The 23,727-nt window shown below is 33.9% G+C and overlaps 2 protein-coding genes and 1 pseudogene across 2 annotated transcripts; 1 reads left to right on the top strand and 2 right to left on the bottom strand.

The window, feature by feature from the left end:
• Positions 1–831: 831 nt before the first annotated feature.
• On the bottom strand, positions 832–7,497 carry LOC113272043 (ABC transporter G family member 11-like). The gene is made up of 7 exons (XM_026521954.1): positions 7,131–7,497; positions 4,414–4,493; positions 2,521–2,985; positions 2,158–2,397; positions 1,748–1,939; positions 1,565–1,651; positions 832–1,455 (listed from the first exon to the last, which is right to left on the bottom strand). Exons 1-7 carry the CDS (start codon positions 7,495–7,497, stop codon positions 832–834), a joined length of 2,055 nt encoding a protein of 684 aa, XP_026377739.1.
• A 2,255-nt stretch (positions 7,498–9,752) lies between these two features.
• On the bottom strand, positions 9,753–12,990 carry LOC113272042 (short-chain dehydrogenase TIC 32, chloroplastic-like). Its single transcript, XM_026521953.1, has 8 exons — positions 12,862–12,990; positions 12,366–12,597; positions 12,135–12,214; positions 11,698–11,851; positions 11,451–11,529; positions 10,158–10,242; positions 10,022–10,068; positions 9,753–9,914 (listed from the first exon to the last, which is right to left on the bottom strand). Exons 1-8 carry the CDS (start codon positions 12,965–12,967, stop codon positions 9,753–9,755), a joined length of 945 nt encoding a protein of 314 aa, XP_026377738.1. The 5' UTR covers positions 12,968–12,990.
• A 2,307-nt stretch (positions 12,991–15,297) lies between these two features.
• LOC113273550 lies at positions 15,298–22,105 on the top strand (annotated as a pseudogene).
• Positions 22,106–23,727: the final 1,622 nt, after the last annotated feature.

Below are 23,727 nucleotides of genomic sequence, written 5' to 3'. Positions count from 1 at the left end.
AATAAGGAAATACATAGTGGATGACAGCTAATCTTTCCTTTATTTTCGCATATGGCTTGCGACATTCTCGCAATCTTACAAACGTTAATCTCGCAAACTCTCTAATTTTCGCAGGACTATCACATCTTTCTCATGATTTCAGCTGACGTCGTTTATTATATCATTTCTGAAATTGTTCTTGCGACGCTGTTGTGTTGTGTTGTTGATAATTTCGCCGAGACACTATCGCTGCGAGATTATAATCCTACAATAAAGAACGATGAACTCCTGAAGCCAATGATGAGTTGGAACTTGAAAGCAATTTACACGAGTATTGCAAGGAAAGAATTTTATACGAAAATTAGGATTTTTTTTTATTGATAGTCCTGAAATATTATAATGTGTTTTCTTTTTATGATCGTGTTTGATAATATAAAATTATACGAAAGTAGATATGATCCATAGCTCGGATTTCATAATTCTATTCCATAATTTTTTTTTGGCAATTGGATGGTGTGTGATCAAATATACGTTTATACAATAATTGACGTCTTATCTATTTGTCTTTTTTTTTCATCTAACAAAATTTTCCTACGAATTATTTATTTATTTTTCAAAATGACCAATCAATCTTTATGTTACGCCTTTATGGAATAGATGTTCATAAGAAGAAGATCCAACAATTTCCGTATTTCAGTTGAATAATACCAATTCATATGTTGCGCAATATAATCATGTTACATTATATTACATTATTATCATGCAATAACAAAAAATAATACTTTATTTGAAGTGTATCTATTGTCATGTGTACTGGGAAGCATTATTCCATGATCAAATCATTCTGCTTGTTTATGTTTTACATCTAAACGTTTGTAGTATTGGTTTAATCTTTTCAGAAATCTTGATAATGCTAAAGAACATTAGTCTATACAAAACCACCATTCCAAGTAGAATAACCATATCAATCCATTTCGAGTAACCCATAGGCATATGCCATATTGTTACTAAAATTTCTTCACCAGTAATAGTTGATGAGACACTTCCTTGATTCTTAGGAAAACTTAACCCTTCAAATTCATTCTTGTAGAGTCCTTCAATTGCATACCTATGAAATGCAATATAATAAATTGGGTATTTCCAAAAATTTTTTGGAAGTTCATCCGGTAGTCTATAGAAACCAGCGTTTAGCATCATAATAGCTTGAATTCCTGCTCCGATTATTATACCCATAAGATAATTAGGAACCATACTCGCCACGACCATCATTAAACTCTCGACTAATATTACAGATATGAACATTACTAGAACAAAGAAAACAAAATGCTCGAATCCTTTTTGAAGACCAACTAAGTAATAAGCAATAGATCCAGGGATTAAAGTGTTTACAAGCAAGTAAGGTATAGAGGAAAGTGTGTTTCCAATTACAAAAGCTGCAACACTGTAATGCCCGTTTAACCTTTCTCGGCCAAATATCTGAATTAAGAAGATGAACAACAAACTTAAGATCAATATTATCATTATATACGTAGAAAAATGTTTCCAAGCTACTTAATGAAGTTTACAAAGCGAAGAAATTCAGTACCATCATATCCTCCGTGAAAGAAGGGAATCCACCAATTGACATGAAAGTTAATAATGTAGCTACAAACATAAGCATTGAACCTCTAGCCTGCAAAATTTGAGAACCAATTTATGTTACATTATGCATATTTAGTTTTAGTTTTAGTTTTATGTAAATTTTTTGATGAAGTTTCTCTATGTTTACCTGTATTGAACCAAAACTGTGGCCAATGTCATAGAATATCGTACCAAGACAAACAGATACTAAAACATAGACTCCAAGACGTAACCAGTAGTAACCTAAATCACGATACATGTTCACGAATGACCTTCTTGTTAGGACAAATGATTGCGCGAAGAAATTAGCTTGACTTCGTTTCTCAAGTACCCTCCCTTCCTGTAGAATTTTAAAAAAAATTAGTACGCCAAAGGTGTATCTAATAAGAGTCATAGTCGCAGTGATGCATAAATTGTTTGGTTTGCACAAAAAGCTGGCAAAAAGTGGCCCCGACACTCATATTTCAGATTTACTACCTAAACATGTTTGGTTTTGAATTTTCACTATCAATTACTGGCCTCCTTTGAAAGAAGTTTTTGAGAAAATCTCATGCTTACCTTGTTTGATATTTCAGATACTCGATGTTTTACTTGTAGAAAGAACTGAGATGACTTGTATGACTCCACTAATATGTTGATTGCTTCCTCTGTAGTTGCTTGTTTGTTTCCCACAAAAACTTGCTCAGTATCCACATTTTTGATAAGACTTACTTTATCAAAATCCTTGTTAATTGTTCTTAGGTAGTGATCTGACGGGTTTCTCATTGTTGGGCAAGGGAATCCACTAAATGTGAAAAACTATAATCAAATACCAATAATCAACAACTACCATACACATTTATGGAATTGGTTACTAAAACCATGTGCGCAAAAAAATTAAGAGACTTTCTCGTAGATGAAATCAAATAATTAGTTAGTTACCTCATATGCTGCAGAAGTTGGACCAAAGTAAATTGTTCTGCCATAGGAAAGTAGACAAAGGTTATGAAAGAGATCAAAAACTTCACTGCTTGGTTGGTGAATGGACGCAATAACTGTCATTCCACATTGTTGCGTGAGGTTCACAATCCTGTCCATGACATGATAAGATGATGCACTGTCGAGACCACTTGTGGGTTCGTCTAGAAAGAGAAGTTTCGGACGTGTTAAAATCTCTATACAAATGCTTACTCTTCGTTTTTGTCCTCCACTAAGTCCTTTACTGCTCCACCCTCCAATTATTGTGTTCATTTCTTCTTGTAATCCCATTTCTCTTATTGTTGTTTCTACTCTCTCATTCTTTTCAGAACTTGTCATGGATTTAGGTAGTTGGAGCATAGCAGAGTAGTAAACAGATTCTTTAACTGTTAACGTTGTTGTGAGTGTGTCATCTTGAGTAACATAAACCTATAGATATCAAATAAAAAGAGTTTACTGTAAGTTATTATGTTGTGATAACTAAGTATCCATATGTAACTTCTTATTCTCAAAATTAGGGATATATATATATGCGGATCTAAAGGTGTAAAATGTGACTTGTTGGCACATTTATGACATACAATATGCTAAAGTATGGCCACATCACGACATATACGTGATCTTAGACAACACAACACATTATGTTCTTTGTATGGTTTGCCAAGCTATCTCATATTTGACCCAACACAACATGCACCATACATATAGGCATGGGAAGAACATAGCACACTAAGAAGCATGACACAACACACTAATAAAGCACATCACAAAGCTAGTAAACATGCCATAATTCATATATGTTTTACAAAATATTTTTACTGTAGTCAAGTATTGACCATTTATACTACTATGCTGACTAAATTCTACAGACGATACGTACATATGATATCAACATTTATTCATCGAAATTTACAAAAAAGCTACATGTATATTGCAAAAATGTCATTTTTTATGTTCATTTGATAATTAAATTGATGACCGGTGCAAAGATTATCGTGTAAATTCATATCTTTATTGCTAACATCAGGATTAATTATAGCATAAGGTAGTAAACATAATATACAAATTTTTTATCAGTCTTTCTATATTGAGGGAGGATCCGTGGACAATCTTCAATAGACATTATCCACACAAGATTGAAACCAATTTTTCGATAGAGTCCAAATGACAGTGAATTTGAACCCGATATTTTGACGATATGTTCCTCTTATTAAACTCTATATTCCTATCAAAAATGAGCACAATTCAATATACCAAATATCACTATCTAATCATTTTGATTTCAATTGTTGATTTTCAAAGTGGTATATGGTGGTGTTATACGCCTCGGATTGTGCTCATTTTTGGTAAGAGTCTAAAGTTTAATAAGAAGGATATATCATCAAAATATTGAGTTCAGATTCATTGTCATTTGGATCCTAAAGAAATATTGATTCAATCTTGTATGGATAGAGTCCATACAAGATTGTCAATAGATCCTCCCTCTTCTATATTATTAAAGTTATCTAAAATAAGTAATTTAAATTACCTGATATAGTAATATTTAGAAGATATCAATCTCCTTGATAAATATAAATTAAGTATGCTTAATGTACCAACACAATACAACACGGTTATTCAGTTTTTTTTTCTTTTTCTTTGAAGCAATTATTCGTGTGTCGTACTACATACCGTGTCATGCCAAGCTTTTAAATGAAAATAAAGTAAAAAAAAACAATCGATACAATAAGACATGTGACACACCTAACATACTCCGGCGTATGGCTTGCCAACAGTCTTTAAACCTCTATTCGATGGGTGAATGTATGGGTAAGATGACTACTAATGAAATTAGACAAAGAAGTGTTTTGTTTTTACCGACGTTCCAAAAGCTAATGCTTGCTTTCGACCATTTACTTTGATTGACCCCGATTGTTTGGTGTTCGATGGTAGTCTTCCTGTAATTAACTGAACTAAATCAGTCGATTAATAAATATTTCAACCCTAATTATCAAAATTAATAACCCAGTTAATCTGCTATATACTCCATTATTCTTGTTTGGTCTAGTTATATTAATATAACGCAAAAACCATCAAATTGTGATCCCCAATTCTAGTTTGCAAATTTCGGAACAAGAGATTGTAAAAAAAAATAAAAAAAATCTAGGCCGAGGTTGGTAATACTATATATATATATATATTTATAGTAATAATTTTTTAATTTAGTGTTTGGTAAAGTGCAAAGTGCTTTTTATACAAAGCACCAAAAATTCGCAACTTTTGAAAGGAGGGGAGAAGGAGTTTTTAAAAGATCCAAAAACGATCATGTACTACCCTAATTTCATATCTTAGTTTTTTTTTTTCTATCCCTATTTTATACCAAGGTTTTTAAATCGTGAAGCGAAGCGTGAATTGCTTTTTGTTTTTAAGAATGGAATCATATATGTTGAATCGTGAATAAAAAATTCATGGTCGACATTTGAATCGTGTGTTTGCATATAATAATATTTAAATAAGTGAAATTAATGATACATATCATATATAGATTTCCAAGTTTTACATACATAAATAGTAAACAAATGTGTTAATAATCACGAAATGAGTTGCGACTAAGTGGTCGCAATATTACTTAATTTCCACAAGGTCCCAGGTTCGAGTCCTCATAAGACTATCTATCTAACTATCTATCTATCTCATACAGAAGATTATCAATCCGTCGTATCTCTCAGGTCAGGTTCGAGGCCTCAGAAGACTTCTATTTATCTATCTCATGCAGAAGACTATCAATCTCATATCTCTGAGGTCAGGTTTGTGGCCTCAGAAGACTTCTATCTTATGTATCTATCTTATATCTCATATAGAAGACTATTAATCTCGTATTTCTCAGGTTAGGTTTGAGGCCTCAGAAGACTTCTATTTATCCATCTCATGTAGAAGACTATCAATCTCATATCTCTCAGATATGCAGAAGACCATCAATTTCATATCTCTCAGGTCAGGTTCGTGGCTAAGAAGAATTCTATCTTGTCTATCTATCTTATATCTCATACAGAAGACTATCAATCTCGTGTTTCTCAGGTCAGGTTTGAGGCCTCAGAAGACTTCTATTTATCCATTTCATGCAGATGACTATCAATCTCATATCTCTCAGATCAGGTTCGTGGCCTCATAAGACTTCTATCTTATCTATCTATCTATCTATCTATCTATCTATCTATCTATCTATCTATCTATCTATCTATCTATCTATCTATCTATCTATCTATCTATCTATCTATCTATCTATCTATCTATCTATCTATCTATCTATCTATCTATCTATCTATCTATCTATCTATCTTATATCTCTCAGATCAAGTTCCAGTCTTCAAGCTTTCTTTTGCAATAAAAGATACACATGAAGCGTATACTAATCCGAGTCTTTGACCAAAGTCCTCAAGATGGAATTTAGTCATGAAGCGTATACTAATCCGAGTCTTTGATGAAACACTTCATTGGTGGGCTTCAACTAGTTTTCTTATTTATTCACTCGACTCGTACGAGTCTAAAAACTATGTTGTATACCATTGATTTTTAATTCTCTATATTTTATACGTTAAAGGTCGTTATCTTCTTTTGAAATTTAAACTACTTATATAGTATTTTAATAAGATTTTCTTTAATATATCGATAAAAAAAATAGGAGCAAATATTAAAAAGTTATTCAATTTTAGTCTCATTTTTTGTTCGAAAATTATGTTTATAATTAAAAGCAGTTAAGAGAAATAATAATTTTTCACAATAATAATAGTTAGGTTGTGTTTGATAGGAGTTAATTCCATGGAATTAGCCATCTTTCCATGGAAAGAGCGTGTTTTCCGTCGTTTGGTCAAAAACTTGTTTCCGTAAAATTGTAAAAAAAGCGTGGTTTAAAATATGTTTGAAATTTAATTCTATGGAATTCCTTGGAAAGTCTTTCCTTGCCTCCCCCAAGGAAATGGAGTTGTTTCCTTTCCCTCCCTGTTATCAAACACAACCTTAGTAAAATTAATATTATTTATGTTTATTAAGAAAACAACTAGTTAGAATAAAATTATTTTAAAGAGATATATATTTGTTTTTGTCATTTGCTACAATAACAATAGATGAACCTGATAATTTACCAAACACAATTTGTTCATTTTTTACCCAGCTTTAATTATTAGCTTATATTTCATCAAACTTTGAATTACTTTTTTTACACATCACATCACATCACAACAATGCACAATTGAAAGGTGTTTTTACAAAACTCACATAGTACCAAACTAAGCCTGACATACAGTTTGGATTCCAGTAAAAGGTCTTCATTTGTGCAAGAACACAATAACAGTCCTGACAGTCAATTTTAGCCTCTGCATATAGAGGCCGGTATCGGTCACATGCGGAGTAATGCTGCTACGAGTTATTGTTGTTTTTAAAACAATTGGCAGTGGTACAAAGGGTTTAGATCCTATTCGACACCAATGTTGTGTAAGGCCAGTGACGTCTATAAACAAGGTTAACTATTTCCAGACCCTTGAGTTGGCAGGAAAAGAAAAACATCTCGCTTAGCTAGAAATTTTTGAGTAAATTACCTGCTAATGCGTCAAGAAGAGTTGATTTTCCAGAACCAGAAGGACCCATAATAGCCAAGATCTCACCTGGTTGAGCATACCCATTAAGCCCTTCAAGCAGAGCTCTACCATTGTTGTTGTTGCCACTTCTACCACGTCCTGATGAAGGTACAGTTACCCATAAATCATCCCATGTCAATGAAACCCCAGCTGCTGCACAAGAAGAATTAGGGGCGCCACTAAATCCTCTTTGCTGTTTATTTGAAGTTGGCCATGGTGATTCCATCTCCATTGTTGAACATGTTCCATTACTAAGAAGTGGTAAAGGTGATTTATTTGGGCTTAGACTTGGTATATATCTTGGCACATTATCATTCGCTGCAGCCATCTACACAAGAACTTGTTTTGAGATGATGATATGAATCTAATCTGTGATGTTATTATCCAACTATCATTTTTATAGTTGGTGCGCTATTAAGAAAAGTCTATCTCTATAGTAATGAGAGGACAGCTGTGGGGTATTTTTCCTATTTAATTTTCCTCTTGCCTTGTGTCATGTGGTCATTAACTTTGTCAAGGTAATTAAGGTGAAAAACTGAAAAATGAGCTGGGAAAATAAGTTGAATGAAAGTGTAGGGATTATAGTAATCATGGTAATCCGTAATCGAGAAATCATGTTGGAGTCTCGATCAAGGAAAATCTCCAAGAAAAATTTCTACCGCGTAAAATTGGAGATTTCCCCCCCATAATTAAAGAACAGCTAGATTTTGTGTAAATATTGTTTGGGTTTTGTTAAAGTCGTGGACAGAAATTGTAAGGTGCAGGCACATATTTAACCCAGTTTAATTGGGGTCCCAAAAAACAATTATGGGCCTCCCATTAGAGGACAAAAAAGGTCATTAAAAATCAAATTGAGTCACCCCTTAACCAAAATAGTTTTAAGTGACTAAACTGCCCCTGAATGATTAATATTAAAATTTAATTAAGTTAAGTTAATTATTGTGGTTAGATTATGTTAGATTAAACTCAGATTTTAGAATCATTTTTTTTTTTTTGAGTTGAGAAGAAGAAGAGGAGATTTTAGAGAAAAATTTAGGGTTTTTAGAAGTGAGTAATTCAAGTAGGGGAAATGATGTTGGGGAAGGTTCAAGCAACAAAGATGATTGTGTTGATGGTAAGATTATCTTAAATTCTCCCATGGATTGGATGTATGTCACAACACAGAGAAAAAGTCGTCAATATCGAGGGATGTATACCCCAATGACTCTAGAAAGTCGTCAATGTATTGACACCAAAAATGACGACTCAAACCTGCAACTTTTCCAGGTTATGAAAAATCGTCAGGGTATTAAAAATTTTCATTGACGACCCTCAACAGTCGTTAATGTTTAGACTGTTTAAGTGACGACTCTAAACTGTCGAAGATTCATAAAAATGATCAATTCCCTGACAACCCTTTGGAAGGGTCGTTACTGTTTTGGTTACGCATTTGACGACTTAAACAGTCGTTAATGTTTTAGAAAGGTCGTTATAGACTGTCGTTAATCTCTAAAAAGAGTCGTTAGTGTACGACAGTTTAGAGTCGTTATTGTTTTGATCATGATGTATGAAAAATTTGGGAGGCAAATAAAATTCCATGACCCCCAATTAGAAGTTATGACCCCCAATTAAACTAGGATATTTAAAACTAGATAACCACTCGTTGGACATGTATAATAACTAGTCATGGGCAGAAATTATTAGGTGCAGGCCAAATATTTAAAACTCGATAACTGTCGTTGGACATGGATAATAACTAGTCATGGACAGAAATTATTAGGTGCAGCTACACATTAAAAACTAAATAAAAAAATTTTCTTGTCTTTTCTTTTTTAGGGAAACACCTTGATTTCATATATCATAATTGAACTCATCAATTCTACATATATCAAAGTTAATCATGAGCCTCTACAATAGCTTAAAGCGAAAAATATCTTTAATAATCATACTGTGCATCACTTGTACACAACGCCACTGATGGCAACCGTTATAACATGTTTTAACAGTTGTGAGCACATATTTGTAAAAAATGCGTTATGTAGAAGATAAAAAACACATTTGCTTTTACGTTATCATCATTTCAATGGGTGTCACAATGGTTAAACAAAAAAAGAAAAAGAATTGTCATTTTATTTTCATATCTAACGGTTATGACATGCCTGGAAGGTCTAAAAGCGTTTTTAATATTTTGTTATTTTATTCTTTTATTTTTTGAGGTTTTATTTGTAATTTGTGTATCCTTAATTAATTTTAGAAAAAAAAATTGTGTAAGAAAACACTTTTATATTTTATTTTTGTAAATAACCGTCATTACAAGTGTGGAAAGGGGAAAAACGTTTTCAAAACTCACATTAAAATGTTATTTTGAAGAAAAATAACCTAAAATTCAATTAATTTTTTTTTGGTTATAACGTACATGAAAATGCTTATAATGTGGGTGCACTGAGTGGATATTGGGTTAGAGATAGATCCAATTAAACATGCTAATCTCTTGATGTATGTTAGATTACATCAGTGAACTTATTCTTGTTGTTCTTCTATTAAAAAGATGGATGATTATCCGAGTAAAAACACAACATAACAAGTTCGGAGAGGAAGATTCATTTATGTACGAATCAAATTCATGGTGAAATCCCACAGTTTCTTGGCTAAGTTTGTATCTTGTGCCTGTGAGCTTGGTGCTGAAATGTTATTATCCATAAAATACTCTCCACTTACGCCTTTGACATTTGGGTGCAATGCGGCATAGCATGTTGTTGATGCCCCCTGAAACCATGAGAAGAATAAAACATGAATGATAACTAGTTTAGCTATACCGGGTTTAGCTTATTAAAAGTAAAAAAACGGCTGCTGCACTTTAAATGTAAGATTACTTGCTGAACATTTTTGACCGCAGGTTTCCCAAGAATAAATGAAAGGCCTGTGGAAAAAGCAAACCAAAACCAAATATTGTAGCATAATCGTAATACAGATTGAACATCAAACTTATAATTTTATCCAGTGATTTACCGCCTATAATGTTGTGATGCCTTAAGATATTGGTCATAATAATTCCTGGATGAAGTGAATTAGCCGTTATTTGAACTCCACCTTCCTGTGTTCGCACAAAGATAATTTTTATTTTTAGAAATAAGGGAATTGAACTCGTGAGTGGGTGAGTGCAAACTACACGGTTCAAATCATCACACAGAAATATTCAGCAGAATCAACAGTGATACCGTCTAAAAGACGGCTTAACCAAGTGGATCATGGATGAAATAATCCCCGTTCCCAGTATAGGGGATTATTGGAGAAAATTTTCTTGCAAAAGAAAGTATATATAACAAGCTTCCCATTGACGAGGACCTTCGTAACATTCATCCGTGAATGGGCAGAGTGCTCACTAGTGGATCATTGTGCATCTCTACAATGCTCTTTCATGAATAAAAAATGGTTTTTTTTCCTGGACGCTACTAACTTACTCCCTCCGTACCTATTATATAGGCGGAATTTTGAATTTTCTTTGTACCAATAGATAAGCGGAGTCCTATTATACCCTTATTTATTGTACATAGAAAATTGTGTTACTAATAAGACAAAGGGTAAAACAAGAAAAAACATGAAAAATGATGAATTCAATGTAATTTTTTTAATCTAATCTCCGCCTATATATAACGTGGTATGGAGGGAGTAATTCTTTTCTACTAACAACTAGAAAAAATGGTTTTTTTTTCTTGCTTGGTGTTAGAATATGGGCATCCAACTCACAACCAATTGGCAATGAGTGGAGAGGTCCTAAAGGATTATAAACCGCAGGATCTTAGAGTGCTCAGACAATGTGGGACTAATAATATCAACACGCCCCCTAACGTGTAGTCTCGTTGGGTCTAACACGTGGACACAATAAATCGGGTGACGCGGAGTAAAGATCCCCTAACGTGTAGCCTCGTTGGGTCTAACACGTGGACACAATAAATCGGGTGACGCGGAGTAAAGATGCGGTCATTTAGACTGCTCTGATACCATGTTAGAATATGGACATCCAACTCACAACCAATTGACAATGAGTGGAGAGGCCCTAAAGGATTATAAACTGCAGGATCTTAGATTGCCCAGACAATGTGGGACTAATAATCTCAACAGCTCGAACGCTATGAACTTAATTCTTTTCTTCTAACAACTAGAAAAATGTGAATTTATTAATATTTTCTATCTAAGACAAATAAATTTTAGCATGATGATGTAACTGAAAAGGTTTCCCCAAATGTGCGGAGCACCTAATTTTTGTTAATATGTTCGTTAATCGAAGAGAAAAGATGGCACCTTGAAACGTCTTGTTAGCTCATTGGCATGCAATATATTTGCAAGTTTTGACTGCCCATATGCCCAGAGTTGGTTGTACCTGTAAATTAGAGATAGAGCAAAGACGGAAGAAGTTAGATAGATCTATACATATAATATACTTGTACAGTTAGAAGAATTTTTTGAATATGAAATATCTTAAACCAAAAAACAAGTGACAAGAATAACTGCATCAAGAGTAACAAAGTATGTATCACTAGGAAATTACTCTGATCGATCATTGATTTTGTCAAAACGAATCCCTTCTTTGTATGCTAAGCGGTGAACTTCTGATGATACATTAACAATTCTTCCTTCTATGCTACTTTTGCTCGCAGTACTTTTCATGGTCTCAGACAAAAGATCTGTCAAAAGAAAATGACCTGAAAGAGGTAGAAAGGGAGAAACAATTAACTTTCCATAATTTCAAGCATATTTAAGTATCTTAAGTTCAAACTAAAATAAAAATGTTCATAGAGGACTTCTTGGCCATTGATAGCTACAATTTCGTTTCGGATCTTTCCAAAGTTAACCATATTATCTACGAACAGTTATCTTCTTGGCCATTCACTCACTTTTTATCCTCCGTCTAAATAGACATAAATTTTGGAATTTAGGAAACAAAACTAGAAGATATAGGTACATAGAAAGAATCATGTTGCAAACCTAGATGGTTTGTTGCAAACTGCATCTCTATATTATCATGGGAAAGCATGAAGGGACATGCCATGACTCCTGCATTGTTACTGGCACAAAGAAATTGAAAATCAGTTTCGTGCAATCCAGATGGTTAATGGATACAACCAACTCAAACAAAATAATAATCCATCCAAGTTATGAATAAACTTTTGACATCTAGATGATACATAAATTGCTCAACTTCTTCACTTTACTTACATAAGAATGTTTAGGGGGAGATCTAGCGACTTGAACTCGGAAGCAAATTTTCTCACCGATGCCATGGAACTGAGATCTAGCTCCATAGCATCAACTTTAGCTGAAGAGTTTGCCTTTATTATTGTTTCCTGAACATCTTTACCTGCAGCCATATTCCTAACTCCCATGACTACATGAACTCCACGCATAGCAAGAACACGTGCAGTCTCTGAACCAATACCACTTGAAGCACCTGTACAAGTACAAATGCATCAAAAACTATATCAACCAATACCCATTCAAAATGATTTTCCTTCAGGTATGAATCAGGAAAACTCAAACAAGATCTCTCCTAAAACAACCCAAATACTTGTTTCTGTCATGCATGTAATCAAACACCATTATCATCACTAACATATTTATCAGTTTAGTATCTTTAAGCAAAATCAAAATGAGCCCAGTAAAGAGAACACTGAAAAAAGAAAACGCATATGAGGAATTTAGTTACTTTACTTACCAGTAACGATCGCAGTGAGACCAGTTCCATCAATATCATGAGTTACATCTTCAGCTGTGTTTGAGAATGAGAAACCGGATGGACCTTTTCTCTTAAACAACCACATCTTTAGTGTCTTCTAAATTTGTGAAAAACAATCAATCAATATTCAATCTAGACAAAATGATTCTGAACTTAATTGCATAAACGCTCACACTGTTGACTCATTGATGTCTCATTATGAAGTCGCGTTAACTGTTAGATTAACTTGGCTTGTTATTATTTTCTTCTTAGTTATATCAATATTTTTCTAATTATACCAGTTTATCTTATTTGTTTTAAAATTCGGTAGTTTTGTGTTGTTAGAAGTTGGAGCTTTTATTAAATTTTCAGTTTGCGCCTTTAAAAGTTGTATGTTTTATTTCTTCCATTGTCCAGTTATAGCTGTCCTGACTCCTGACCGCTAGTATTATAGTCCAGGTCTCTGTTGTAACTGTCGTTGTAATCCTCAGTGGTAAAGTTATATCCTTGATTGAAGTTGTATATCCGTGGTTCAACTAGATAACCAACCACCCAACAAACGTGTCTTCCGGTTGTACTATCTGTGTTTTTGGTTCATCGGCCCCCCTGAGCCGTTTGACCATATAATTTTGTTTTTTTGTCGGGATAAACGGCATGTATGTTGTTGGAGAAACTATCTATAAGTTGTGGTGGTAGGACTCGATCTGTTATCCCCGGTGAATTCTTGCTGAAGCTGGATAGTTAACTGTACATGGTGCGCCATATTGATTGTTGTGGTTACCTTCGATAAGTAACTCCTTTCTTACCAGCCATACTCACTCGATGAGGAAACAAAAAAAAAAATTAGAGCATAGGTCAATAGTTTGGCGGTGAAGAAATTGTGGGTATGCTTGGTTGGATTTAGAGCCGATGTCCACAGATGCAGAAACTTGGTTCAAAACTTGATGGTTGAAGAAGATCATATGTATTGTCTTGCTGGAGTTGCCACATGGAAGTTGGGTTTAGCTTGCATCTTACAATGAACTATGACAAGTGGTGCATAGGTATGTGGGGTATATAAGATAGATATACAGTTGAGGGTGGTGAAGAGGGTTTGGTATTGTTGTGTACGTACTTTGCAAAAGCGCCTTAAATAGATGGGCATTTGGTGAACTATATGATTGGTAAATTGTTGTAAAACTAATAATATGTAGATTCTGTTTGGTAAGGTATTGACGATGAAAGGTAGGATCTATGCACAATCTATTCACGCTATTTCACAAATAATGAAGTTAATATTTTGATGGTATATTCTTCTTACAAAAATATATATTCATGCAAAAAATGAGCCTAATCAAGGATTCCAAACTTCACCATCTACCCATTTTAATTTCAACGATTTATTATCAAGTGGTCAATGGTGGTGTTAAAAGTCTCCTATTGTGCTTATTTTTTTTGTAGGAAAATAGAGTTTTATAAGAAAAACATACCACCAAAATATTAGCTTCAAATTCATCGTTGTTCGAGCTTTATATAAAAATTTGCACAAATCTTGTGAGATATTGTGTGAATAAGATTATCATGAATAAAATCTATTAAATGGTCAGGTCATTCCTTGAAGTCTATCCTTTCTCCGATTTAACTGGGTCTATCATGCTTGTTTTAGGTAAGTAGTTCTTTTTATTCTTCTTCTATTTTTCCTTGTTGGATTATTCGAATATGTAGTACTTCTATGTTGTTATTGTTATTTTTTATTCCTTGGTGTACTTTGATCTCCACGTAACCTTCATTTAAAATTATGAATGAAGAAGAGAGGCTTTAAAAAAAAAACGGAGCACAATTATAACATATACTGATTTCCCACCGGTGTCTGGGGACGTGTTCACTTAACGTGTTAACTACCAACTACCTGAATTATTAACCCAGAAGACACACAACACTCAAGTAACCCTCCCTCCCTCCCCTCTGACTTATTACATTTTTGCATGTTGATCATCGTTCAAAGCAAGATTTCTAGTATTTGGAGGCAGTTAGTCCCGGAAACAAACGGTGTTAACAATAAGTGGGAAGCGTTCTTCAAACTCAACTTCCTAATTGTTTCTTGGTTTTGCATGTTCAGACCTGTATATACAGAAATAAATGTCAGCAATCGATTCAGTGTTCTTCCCTGGTCGAACTAGTGTTGCCAACTCAGAAAATTCAATGTTTGTCCAAACGATCCATCAGCGGTTGGCCTTAGTATTTCTTAGTAATAATGATCGGACACACAAGAGTACCAAACTGAAAATGGTCCGATGCGGAAGCTCCTCACCTGCTAGATCGTCCCATCCGGCAAACCATAATCAACAAAGTGCAACTGCAATTAGTACTGACAGGTCAAGAGAAGGAAGAATTTTGTCAGTGGATCCTAAACCTAAGAAAGGAAATGCTTCTCAATTCTTTGATGTTTTGGAGAAGTTGATAGTCAAGCTCATGCGTGATTCAGAACAGCCTAGCCAATACTTGTCTGGCCTTTTTGAACCGTTGCGCGAAGAGACTCCGCCTCAACCAAATCTCTGTATCAAAGGATACCTTCCGGTAAGAAACAATGATAATCCAGCACATGTACGCGTACATGTATGCACATATAAGATTTTGAGTTCTATAAGGAGACTTAATTTTATTATTTTTTTGATCGTTATGAGTTCTGTGCTGGCGAGTTTGGAACAATCGAACTTATGTCACTCTATCATCACCCAATACCTTTGCTAATATACAACATTGACATCAATGGGAGACTTGAATGTTAAATATCTTGAAACGGTTTCTCGCTCCTCCAATTACTTCAAATATCAAATTAGATGAATTCAGAAATTATGTTTTCTCATTCTTTTCGCATTTTTTTTCAATAGTTGTACAATTTCATCATAACATCCTCCATTACCATTCTAATCTAAGGCCAATTTTTTTTTTCCATTCCAAAGACAATTTCTTTAACTTCTTGTTCTTTTTTCATCTCATGGTTCATTCATCTAGAAGTTAGGTTTTTCGTCTACCTCTCTCCGCGAAAGTGATTATATCTAGTATATATTCACAACTCATACATCTTGTCTGTTAACGGCTTTTTATGTGATTGCTAAATACAGGAAGGACTGAATGGAGAGTTGCTAATGATTGGTCCAAATCCTAAGTTTACGCCTGTGGCTGGCTATCACTGGCAAGTTAATTACACAAAATTCACTGTTCATTTAGATAGTTGATCGAGTTTTTGTTTTTGTGAATCGATTATATAAATTTGATTACTACTTCTTCGTTCGTTTAGTAGACTACAGGGTTAAAACTGAAAAGAACAATTTTGTGCATATTGCATATCTCAGTGTTGCTTTAAGTTAATATAATTTTGCAAGAGCATTTGATGATGTGCATGTGGCTTTAAAAAATTTATTCATTATATATTTATACAAGAAAAGCCTGTAATTTCGTCTATTTATTTGTTACAGTATCATTGGCATAGATCATTTTCTGAGTAGATCGTTCATCTATTGCTAACTGCATGTGGTAATAAATATCCTATCATTTTCTGAATAGATCACTCGTGATTCATCCACTGCTTATTGCATGTGGTAATGAATATACGAAATAAATTTGTGGAACATAGCTAAAATTTTCTAATATAACTAAACACAAATGAAAGCACTGGGCAAACTACTGATGAATATTAATTTAACTTGTCGGGTATCTTGCTAATATCTGTTGTCATTGTTGCATGCAGGTACGATGGAGACGGGTACGTGGATAAGTTGTTTGCACTATTATATTATTTTATCCATGACTTCTGAATTTGGTGTTTGGTGCAAGTACCAATACATTTTGTTTCCAAAGCCGTTTGAAAAACTCTTTCCCAAAATGGTGCAAATAATTCTCCTTCCATAATTTTCTTCGTTGTATATCCATAGTTTTGGATATGCAAAAAAAATTCTTCTTTGTTATCTAAATGCACGAACAACATCCAGATCGATTTATTAGATGCATGAACATTATATCCGTACTCTCTAGGGATGAAATGAACTTTACACTCCAGTATGAAAATATGCATCCATGATCTAGGATTCAAAAATATTTTGCATCCCCGGATCACAAAGATGCATTCATAATCCTGGGACACCAAGAAATTCTACATCCCATGTTTTTTTTACGTATGAAACTACACACAAGAAAATTGGCGTCTTTTTTTTATGTATACAACAAAAAACGGCTAGCATCGACAATATTAAGCTACAAGGGCAAAAAGATTTCTTCCAAAAATAAAATGAAATCCCAGTATATAATAAATATCTGAGGTGTGGTTTGTGAGATAATTGGATTGTTTATTTTTACTTTTTGATGATTTCTGAGTTCATTTTTTTTTCTTTCTTTCTTTGTTTATTTTTATATTTTTGAGGTTAAAAAAGTTATATACTCCAACTTTCACACACAACTAATTGTGCAAAACTGTTTCCCAAAGGAATAAAATTTGGTTCACCGTAACCCCTCTAAACACTTCACTTTCACAACTCCAAAGAATAATAGATTGTTTTATTATTTTTAATTTTAATTATTTCTTAGCTATTCCAACTTCAACAAATTAGTGAACTGATTTACTCCATAATTTCGGATTGATACTAATAGCCAGCCATACCAAGTAAGGACTGAATCTAGCCTGCATCACAAGAAGTTGTTTCTTGTCAATATGACTAATGTTATATATTCTGCAGAATGGTTCATGGGTTTCGCATTAAAGATGGAAAAGCAACATATACTTCACGCTATGTAAGGACATCTCGTCTAAAGCAGGAAGAATACTTTGGTGGAGCAAAATTCCTTAAGGTATATATTTGCAATTGGGAAAACCTAGTGTGCCACATGGTTTCTTGATTTTGGAGAGAACATGACAACTTAATGTGGTGCCGGCATGTCGACGTTAAGATCCTCATATAGATAAATACTTAATTGATTGTTGTAGTGTTATTACTAAGATACGGAAGAATAAAGAAGAAGAGTGTTTGTTCTGTAGATATGAATTACAAATTACATAGGTTAGCCTTCGTTAATAAGCTAAGAGGAAAACTCTTGACATATAGTAATGGGTCATATACATGGACCGAAAGTTCTAAAACATTGATTGATATATTATGGTATTTTTGATAGGGTCTTAGACTTCAGTAGGGTAGTGTATTTAGAGCATTTTTAGTAGTGGGTGCTAGAATGCCTGTATCCCGTTCAAAACCTGTTTGCGTATCCCAGTCTTGACTTTATGAGCATGGAATCAGGAACGTAACCACTTCATATTTCATCTCTACTTCACTATTACTACTATACATAATACATAACAATCAACTCTCGTATTGCATGTGTAATGCCATTTGCAGATTGGAGATCTTGAGGGACTGTTTGGATTGTTCACGGGTAGCATGCATTTTCTTCGATCCATATTTAAAGTATTAGATGTTTCATATTGATGGGGAACAAGTAGGTTTTTCTTTGCCTGTTTTCTGTTTTATCTAATTTATTTATTTTTGAAAGAAAAAGGTCGTATGCAATAATTGTAAAAAAGACATTTAGAGTAATAAAAGGCATTAGTTCATTCAGGTGAAAGAGTTTAGTAGATTAGGTAATTATATCTCGGTTAAATTTCTTACATTCCCGTTTTGGTTTAATTTATTTATGACTTGTGCTAGCAGGTAATACTAATCTCACATATCACCATGGAGAACTTTTGGCTCTCGGAGAAAATGATAAGCCTTGTAAGTAATGTTGATGAACTCGTCTACATATATGTTTCGTTGCAAGTTTCAAAATAAGGTGCAAAGGGCAACCATGAGCTAAAAAAACAAAACAAATTACAACCTATTACTATGAGTTATTGAAGATGCACACATTCAAAAGCCAGGTTTCGTGCCAAGACTTGCAGCATAACTATGCAAAACAGAACGAGTATAACAATTTCAAACTCCATATAAAAAAGAAAAATGTCAAAATTCCAGAACTTGTGTATCTTATGGGAGCATTATTATTATTATGCTGGATGACTAGGCTATATATCATTCTTCTTCTTTCTTACAAATTTTCAGATGTTCTAAGAATTTCGGAAGATGGAGATCTACAGACGGTTGGAATACTAGATTATGGCAAACGATTGGAGCATCCCTTTACTGCACATCCAAAGATCGATTCATTTACTGGTAAATCTTAAAAAAATTATATATCGTATGTTGCTAGCTAGTAACACGTAAACATGAAGTAATATATCCTAGCATTCGATTGACATAAATGGTAATGCTGATTGAAGGTGAGATGTTTACCTTTGGGAGTCAGCTCACACACCCTTACTGTACATATCGGGTCATTTCTGAAGATGGTTTCATGCATGATCCCGTTCCAATCACATTATCAGAGTCTACCATGATGCATGACTTTGCTATTACGGAAAACTTTGCAATTTTCATGGATTTGCCTCTGAAATTTCGACCAAAGGTACATGACTGGTTTTATGAATTATATGTTATTACGAAATTAATTGTTGTTGCCATGATGGTTTGTCTTATAAACATAACAAAATTTGTCAAATATTGTTGTTGAAAATTCAGATATTGTGAAGCTATGATACCATGCATGATAAAATTTAGAAACTCTAATAACTTCTTTTCAATTGGTGCGTCTTGCAGAAACATTATTAACATGTTAATTGACACGATAATACTACGGAGATGTATGAACATAGTATTTCCTTAGCTTTTCTCGTACAAATGGTTCCTAAAACTCTAGCAGAACTGAAACGTAAGACCGTAGTTCTCTGAACAGACTGAACTCACTCTTTTTAATAATAACTCTGTCTTAGTTTTCCAAATGGTAGTACAACATGGCTATTTATAACCTTGTATCAACTGACCTCGACACCCCATCACATTCTTTAAATAACTCTTGAAATAGAACCTACTACATAACCGAAGTTACAAACTCTAGATTCCCAGTCATAACTGTCTTTGTCAGCCCTAGTTCGTTATAAATAGTTTTTCTCTTTCGAGACAGTTACAAATTGATACTCCAACAATTATGAATAATCTTTTTTAAGAATTCGTTTAGTGATACTCCAACAATCATGAACAATCTTTTTTAAGAATCTATATTTCAGAATTTGGTGACAAAAGAGCAATTTCTTGCATTTGATGCAACAAAGAAAGCTCGTTTTGGTGTTCTTCCTCGATATTCAACGGATGAGCATAACATGAAATGGTTCGAACTTCCAAACTGTTTTATATTTCACACCGGTAAGTCATAATGTTTCACCCGTTTTTCCTATTATCACACAAATACTTATGAGTCGTTGGGGATGTTGTAGATTAATTAGTTAAAATAAGAAAGTGGTGAAACTCCCTATGTACTAGTGCCTTCATGGCAATCGCATGATAAACATGCAAATAAGAATGTAACACATATCTAGAGCAACCGATCAAAAAAAAAAAACGTATTCTATGACAAGTCTTATGTTCCATGCATACTCACCAACTAGCTATGGAAAGTCCTAATTAAGATCCATGCTTTCCAACTGATGCACTCCGTTTTGCACCTATATTCATTAATTTTGCCATTACATTTTATTCGTGGCTATAATGTAATTACTCGAGTGAAAGATGAATTACTATTTTCTTGTTTTTTATTCTGATATTTTGTCCAATGCGATTAGCCAATGCATGGGAGGATGGTGATGAAGTTGTTTTGATAATTTGTCGCCTTGAGAATACAGATTCGATGAGCATTGCCTACTTAATTTCAAACCCGTTCGACTACAAAAGTGAATTGTAAGGCATTTGATTTTGACTATGTGTGAAACAATTTATTCACCTGGTTTTTTCTAACATCTCTTTTGTGTCTTATCAGGTATGAGATGGGATTTAATATGAAAAATGGTTTAGCCTCACAGAAAAAATTGTCAGTATCTTCTGTAGAATTCCCCCGGGTTAATGACATTTACATTGGCAGGTTAGTTTCATTTTCTTTATCTTGTCGATGCTATGTTTACGAGGGTTCTTGTTTTGTCAATGCATCATCTGTAATCCAGGAAACAAAGGTTTGTATATGCTACTATAATTGGTGAACGGGGAGGAATTATTAAATTTGATATGCATGCTGGACCACTGTTGGAAAGGAAATATTTTGAGGTAGGAGGAAATATTAAAGGCATCTTTAACTTGGAACCTGGAAAGTATTGCGGCATCACTGTTTTTGTTTCTCGTGATCCAGGAGTAACATCTGAAGAAGATGATGGATACTTAATATTCTTCGTATATGATGAGAACATTGGGCAAGTATTATCATTTTTTTTTCCTGTTTTCTCGTCCTTGTTGACAATTTTGCTTTTTGATATATAGTAGCCAAATGTTGGTGGTGGAATTATATGCTTGATCATAATAGCCAAATGTTGCATATAAGTATATCATGGCTAGATAATAAATAAGACAAAGATAACCGTCAAGGTTCTTCAGGCTTTCACCCTTGCCCGATATCCCTTTCATATGATTCTCATGTCACAAAACAAGTAGAAGTTGTTGGCAGTCTTGGCTTTACTATAAGCATTTAACTATGTGGTTTTGGTTTTACCATGACCTTGAATATACAACCATTCTGAAATATTAGAATGCATAAGTTCTTACCATATGGTTCACATAGTCATGGCCCCAAATTTGCTTCTGAAAGGCTTCGTTTTACTTTAATTACTTGGACCAAATCGATGTTGATTTCTTTTTGTTCTTCAATCCCCTATCAGCTAACAAAAATATATTGATATGTTAATTGGTGCAAAAAATCTACGGTGAATGTAATTGATGCCAAAACAATGTCATCTGATCCTGTTGCGGTTGTTGAGCTACCACACGTTCCCTTTGGATTTCATTCTTTCTTTGTGACAGAGGTTAGCTTTTCGTTTAGGTTGAAATCTGTAAGTTCGCATATTGATTTTTCTAGGCCAGGTCCAATTCCCGAGCTATGTGTAAAACAAAGATGGTTGATCCAGAGATCTTAGGAATCTAACAGAATTACCTTATTATTCAAGATGATATTGTAGCCCTTTTAGTTGGCTTCACATGACCTGAATCTAAACTTTGCGATCTATAAGTAGCACCGTATATACTTCAATAAATCCCACAATTGAATTATTTGTACTAGTGCAATTTTCTTCTTTATATTTTGTGTTAATTGGTTCTGGGATTTACATGTACAGGAGCAACTGCAAGCACAAACAAAGGTCTGAACACCATAATACTCCAGGCGAAATTATTTTGGATTGTGGGTGCGAAGATTTTCAGTCCATTGTGTGTGTGGTGAAGAGGTTGTGAAGATTGTCCATGCACAACCAAAATTTTCCTACATGCACAATGAAGAAGTGTTCTCAATCTTTTTTTATATTTCTCAATAATAATCAAGGTACTTATACAATGATAAGACTTGGTCATCAAGACACAAGACTTGATTCTCACCGGATTCAATTCCTACTATAACTCACTCAAATATAGTTTATTTCTTAATACCCTCACTCAAGATGGAGCATGAAGGTCACAAATACCCATCTTGGACAAAATAATTGAAACTGAGCTTTCCCTAAAACTTTTGTAAAAATATCAGCCAATTGCAATGTTGTAGGAGTATACGAGGGTGATATAATTTTACTTGTTATGGCATCTCTGACAAGATGACAATCTACTTCTATATGTTTTGTTCTTTCATGAAATACTGGATTCTGAGCAATATATAATGCTGATTGACTATCACAAAAGAGATTCATCCCATGAACATGAGGAACTCCTAAATCACCAAGTAACTGTTTCAACCACTTTAATTCACATGTTAATGCTTCCATAGATATGTATTCTGCTTCTGTTGAGGAACTAGAAAATGTATGCAACTTCTTAGTTTTCGAAGACACATGTGAGAAGCCAAGAAGAACAAACCAACCTGTTAATGATCATCTAGTTAATGGAAAACTTTCCCAATATGAATCAAACCATCCTTTTAAACTGAATGCACTATCAGAACGCATAAGAATTCCTTGTCCAAGATTCTTATTCAAATATCTAACCACACGAAGTGCTGCTTCCCAATGTTCCACTATTGGTTGTTGTATAAATTGAGATAAAATATGCATTGCGTAAGCAAGGTATGGTCTTGTGACTGACAAATAAATCAACCGACCAACCAATCTTCTATATTTTTCAACATTATCTAGTATGTTTCCTTTTGCCAATGCTAGGTGATGATTCGTTTCCATTGGAAACTCTACAGGTTTTGCTCCTAATAATCCAGTCTCCATGATAATATCCAATAAATATTTCCTCTGGCATATGTAGAATCCTTATTTATTACGTGCCACCTCTAATCCTAAGAAATACTTCAACTTTCCCAGATCTTTCAAAACATTTTCCCAAGTAAGTTTTAAAATTATGAAGTGCAACCAGATCATTTCCTGCCACAATCAAATCATCAACATAAACTAGGACATTAAGCTGCATCTTTCCCTTTGTCATAGTAAAAAGAGAGTAATCTGAATATGAGTGTTTAAATCCATAATTTTTAAAAGTTGTTGATAACTTTGCAAACCAACACCTAGGTGCCTGTTTTAGGCCATATAACGACTTCTTCATTCTACAAACCATATTAGGATTTCCCTTGGCAAATCCTGGAGGTATCTTCATATGCACTTCCCACTTCTTAACCGCTGCAACAACTAGAAAAGTACGAACTGTTGTCATTTTTTCCACTGGTGAAAAAGTTTCATTATAATCTAATCCTTCAACTTGATGATTCCCAAAAATTAGTAATCTTGCTTTGAGACGTATCAAATTACCATTTTCATCGCGCTTCTTTGAATAAATCCAT

Source organism: Papaver somniferum, chromosome 4 (assembly GCF_003573695.1).
Source record: "Papaver somniferum cultivar HN1 chromosome 4, ASM357369v1, whole genome shotgun sequence".
Taxonomy (NCBI): Eukaryota; Viridiplantae; Streptophyta; class Magnoliopsida; order Ranunculales; family Papaveraceae; genus Papaver; species Papaver somniferum.
Note: the sequence above shows the minus strand (reverse complement) of the source record. Positions and strands in the feature narration are given on the sequence as shown.